Source organism: Vicia villosa, unplaced genomic scaffold (genome assembly GCF_029867415.1).
Source record: "Vicia villosa cultivar HV-30 ecotype Madison, WI unplaced genomic scaffold, Vvil1.0 ctg.002551F_1_1, whole genome shotgun sequence".
In the NCBI taxonomy this organism is placed as follows: domain Eukaryota; kingdom Viridiplantae; phylum Streptophyta; class Magnoliopsida; order Fabales; family Fabaceae; genus Vicia; species Vicia villosa.
Genome location: NW_026705966.1, coordinates 43,288 through 48,572, shown reverse-complemented (window position 1 = coordinate 48,572; position 5,285 = coordinate 43,288). Strand labels below are relative to the sequence as shown.

Below are 5,285 nucleotides of genomic sequence, written 5' to 3'. Positions count from 1 at the left end.
GCTTCATGTTGCAACTTCTGTTATCTGTTTGTGTACTATTTTAGATTGTCGGTCTTACGGAAATTCTTAGTTTGATTCTTCTGATATTTTGAGTCTTTTTCAATATTCCATATGCAAAGAAGATAAAAAATTGTAAGTCACAAGTTCTTAAATCACAGGATGAAAGACTAGTTAAAATTATTAAATTACAAGTTTGGGAGGATAAGTTTATGAACATGGTTGAGTCGCAGTAACCAATTCATTTGAATCTTTTGCAACTATCTTCCCTGTTCTTGCTACTCTGAGAAGTGTGGTAGAACCCGTTCTTGCTATTCAAATAACAGGGAGTTCATAAGACTCCAAAAAAATCGTCAAAAATAACTTAGTATTCATCCCTCAGATTTTACGTATCAGAGCAATGATGTCGACTCGAAAAGAAATAAAGAGAAACCTCTTTCAAACTCTGCAGCCTCGAAACTACTCTTGACTATCTACATGATACCGTATAAAGCATCATTCCAACAGAAGGGTGAGATATCACAAAAATATAAAAGAATGTATAATAATAGGCATATAGTAATATGATCATGCATAGTCATACATTCAACATCTCACACATCCACCCATCCAAAACAATTTATGATTTACACATCAACCACACAACTTATTTATTAATGTTAACAATAATGCAATGCAATGAGACTGACTCACAGACTATGCATGTGGTACAATATTGCTCTTGAATCCACGCTATCTAGGACCAGAGCCACCAATCGTGAATAATTTGGTGCACATCGCTCCCGATCCATGCCATCTAGGATCAGAGCCAACAGTTGTAAACAACTTGGTTCACATCGCTCCCAATCCACGCCATCTAGGATCAAAGCTAACAACAAGACTAAAGTCCACAACACAAAATGCATGCGACACAACCATGTAAAAAACACAACCCATTGATATCTACATCCATCAACGAGACATGTCAATACACGTAACATATTGTTCATGCATACAATATACAATCCATAACAACAACACACATCATCACTACACATAAAAGCATACACACATCTCAGCATAACACACAAAGTCGCACAGAAAAGTGTATGTTTTCGATAAATATTCATCCACTGGTTTCAAAAGTATTTTTATATGATATAAAAAATTTTAGCTTCTCGTATGTTCAAACAGCGTGTCAAACGGACACCCGAGTTAAAAATTACGAATTTTTAAAGTTTGTAAAAATTTCTGTCCAAACTGATAACCGATTACACCCCTGTAACCCTGAAATCCAACACAACTCTTTTGTATGGTAACCGGTTACCTCTAGAACTGTATAGGTTACACCCTTAAAAAACTGGTTACCAACAATCACTACCTTCCTCCACCAAACGACTTTTTTTCACATTCTTCCAACAAATAGAGATTCTCCCCTAATGGTGTAGCTTGAATTCCGAAATAACCTTCCATATTGAAGATGTTCTGGATATTATAAGCCATCCCCGAATTATACAAAATACCATCATCCGTTTTTTAATCTTTTCAAATCTTTGTCTTCTATATTAAACTCCAGATAGTTTTCAACTAATTTCTCTTAATTTCTGAAAATAATTCTTTGATCTTGATTCTTAACAACATTTGCATAAGATCTTTTGTCTCCCTTTCGTCTTGAAGCAACCACTCCAACTTTGACCTCTCTTCTATCTTGAACATTGAAAAATGAACAAAACCATATCTTCTCTTTCTAATATCCCTCTTGTTTCAAATCACCAACCTCATCAATGTCCCCATATGCTCCAAACTCATATGGGAAATGAGTGAAAAAGAAGGTTGATGAAACATCATCCACTATTCTGCGTCTTGAATTCCCAATATTATCCCATTATTTTTCTTCAGCCTCTTGGATGTCCTTATATTCTGCACTTGCTTCTACTCAAAATCCTATCTTATAGTACAGATGCTGAGTCAGAGCCTTGTTGTACATCCACACATCCACGTCACTAGAATTTAATATTTTTTTACAAAATTTGATGAAAATGACCAAATAGACTAATAATAGTACGTTTATAGTACAGAATACAGATGCTCTTTATTTTGATTCGGTTTGCCTTTCTATCCACCGGAAAAGTCCATAATTTGAAGATGGCCCAATCTTCACAAAATCCTCGTAAGTTATTTCCTCTGAAGCCACTGGTTAATGCATGCTCTATAAGTATGTTATTTTAGAAGTTCCACACACAGGGTTTGTTTGAATTGATTTATTTGAGCTTATGCTTATCTACTAACATAAATATCAATGTAGAATTTGTAACAGAGTCACAATTATTAACCTAAGTAGCATATTGAATGTTCAATCAATTTCAAAGAAACTGACTTAAACTGTTGAATTATTTTTTCAGAATTTCAGCAGAAGAAAGTCATAATACCCAACAAGTATGGCAATAAACTAGTAGGGATATTACATGAAGCTAGAACCAAAGAGATTGTTATTCTATGCCATGGTCTTCGAGCTTCTAAGGTTACTTTCCGTCGTTTCTCGATTATTATGCAAACCATTATAAAATATAATAATTTTGGTTCAATCCATCTCATTGTTGAGTTATGTTTTTCAATCAATCTTCAGGAAGATGTTATCATGACACAACTTGCTGCTGCTCTAGAGAATGCTGGAATCAGTTCTTTCCGCTTTGACTTCACTGGAAACGGGTAAGTTTCTTGTAATACAGAACAAAACCATGAATTTTGTTCTTATTTATGCCTGTAATGTAATCTTGAACTTCAAAATATGCAAGCAATTTCATTTTTTTCATGGAGTGGTTGGTGTAAGATGACAATAATGAAAAGCATGTGATTCGTAGAAGCAGATGCTGAATATTTTTATATTTTGACATTGATTAATAGCTTAATAGCATTATGTGATGTCACCAAACGTTTGTTATTACTCTGAGTTATGTTATTGTTATTACTCTGAGTTATGTTACTTATTGTTTACTTTCTATTCAAAATTTGATTTCTGTTTGGCATAATCTCAACCACTAGGGTTGTTTAACTGCTTCGTTTTGATTTAGCTTTCGGGTTTTCTTACTAGGGAAAGTGAAGGTTCATTTGAATTTGGCATCTACTGGAGGGAGGTTGATGATATACATTCTGTGGCTCAACACTTTCATGAAACAAACCGTAGAGTTGTGGCAATTGTCGGGCACAGTAAAGGTCTGTTGAGTTACATTGGTTTTGCCTATTTCTAGACACTACGTTTTCGTCCATACCATAGACGATTCATGTGAAATTTACTTGAAGTCTGTGTGGAGGAGAATAAATACTTGTTAAGTTCCGGTATAGCGGGGGTTATTTTTTCAATTAGCGGAGGTTTTTGACCTCCGCTAAATATTTTGCGGGAGTTTTAAAAACTGCCGCTTATACGATTCCCACAATTTATCAGCGGGGGTTTTGAGCGACCGCTGGTATCTTGGTGAATAAACTGGGGAGATTGCTTTATGGAGGCTCAAAAGTCCCGCAAAATATTTAAGATATGTAAAAAAAAAATCACATCATTCAAGCTTTAAATTTATTAATTTATAAATAGACAGGATATTATATTAATTATAAAATTGGTAAAAAAAGATAAAATACTAAATTTTCTTACACAGATATTTCCACCTTTGACAAAATTAGCCAAATACACTAAAGGATATAGAAACAAAGGATATAAGGCTCAAAATTTGATTGTACCCACCCCCTTCGTGATGATCTTCAGTCCTAAAACTCAGTTAATTCAGCTTATGCATTCAGGTTCCAAGAGGCTTCTAGAATTGCACCTTTGTAATGATGATAGCCCACAAGCAAAGAGAACTTTCGAGATGGCAGTCACTTCTTCCTTTTGATAGTCACAATATTTTGTTGTTTGAGGATTTATTGACTTCTCTTTTTCATCTTTTCTTTTGATTTCCCTAACTTTTCCCTGAACTGTTTATTTTTGAAATTACAGTCAGCAGGATGCCTTATTTTTGCCTAAGTCATCTTTTTTATTTTTGACGTAGGCACTTGGCAACAAGGCGAGTCCCCTTCCCTCTAAATCTCATTTTTTTCCGTTTCATTTCCCTTAATTATTTAACCCTCAAAAGCATAAACCTTACCTTAATACTCTTAGCCATAAAACTGTTAACCTTAGATTCAAAGCCATAGGAAAGGGTTGAGGGTGCCTAACACCTTCCCTCGACCTGAATATAGTATCTTACCCCGATCTCTTAACCATGCAGGGTTTCCTAGTCTCCCTTCAGAATAGGTGGCGACTCTAAATCTTTTATTTTTAGGGCAGGTTGCTACACTGAGTTCAAAATCGGCATAAAAACAAGGTGGAAATCGATTTCCTACAGAGGGAAATCGATTTCCCGCACGCAGTTTTCAAAAAATCAGCATTAGGAAGCATAAAACTTGACTTAAGCAAACATACAAACACCTTATGATCACATATCAATTGGAGCACGAATTTTCCACCAAATCACCATCAAATAGGACCAATATAGCATCAAAGATGCATTGAACACAAGCAAGAAAGATCTACATCTTAGAGATTAGGAATTTACCAATTCTTGAACCAAATGTTGAAGTAGCTTCAAGAACAAGCACAAAGTGTGTAGATCCTTCAAAATTGGAGATGAACAAACAAAGAAAAGAGTGAAATGTAGGAGGTTTAGTTCAAAACTAGTGAGATTCAATGTAAATCTCACTAATTCTATGAAAATGAACTTTGGGTGAGGGTTTTGGAAAGAGTGAGAAATGAATTTGTAAGCACTTTTTTGGCTCTCCAAGCTTGAGAAATGAGGGAGTAGAGACCTCTATTTATAGGATGGGAGCAAGAGTAGTGGAAATTTTGTCTTTTTGCATTTGGTAATTAGCTTATGTTTAAATGGTGTTTAAATGGTAAAATGGGGTTTAAGTGGGTTTAATGAAGGGAATTAATTTTGATGAGGTGGAAAATTGGTAAAATGACAAAAATGATCAAAGAAAATGTGATTGGTGCCAAAATGGTGTCATGCTTCCCTCTTTTTTTCAAATTTCGTCCAGGGAAATCGATTTCCCATATGGATAAATCGATTTCCACAGTGAAATTTTCAAAAATCCATTTTCTTGCACTATTTTGATTTTTGCCCGATCTTTTACCTGTAAAATATAAACAAAAGAAACAAAATGCATATTTTTGGATTTTGGTTAGTATAAAACCAAATAAACAAAATTAGGTGCTTGATAGTTCCCCTCGAAGAGGAAGCGAACGTAACACCGAAAAATGAAATCTCAAGATTGTGATC

The 5,285-nt window shown here is 34.7% G+C and overlaps 1 protein-coding gene across 1 annotated transcript; it reads left to right on the top strand.

Annotated features, from left to right (window-relative positions):
- The first annotated feature begins 2,068 nt into the window (after positions 1–2,068).
- On the top strand, positions 2,069–3,239 carry LOC131639190 (uncharacterized). The gene is made up of 4 exons (XM_058909694.1): positions 2,069–2,146; positions 2,379–2,497; positions 2,603–2,685; positions 3,068–3,239. Exons 1-4 carry the CDS (start codon positions 2,122–2,124, stop codon positions 3,222–3,224), a joined length of 384 nt encoding a protein of 127 aa, XP_058765677.1. The 5' UTR covers positions 2,069–2,121; the 3' UTR covers positions 3,225–3,239.
- The last annotated feature ends 2,046 nt before the right edge of the window (positions 3,240–5,285 follow it).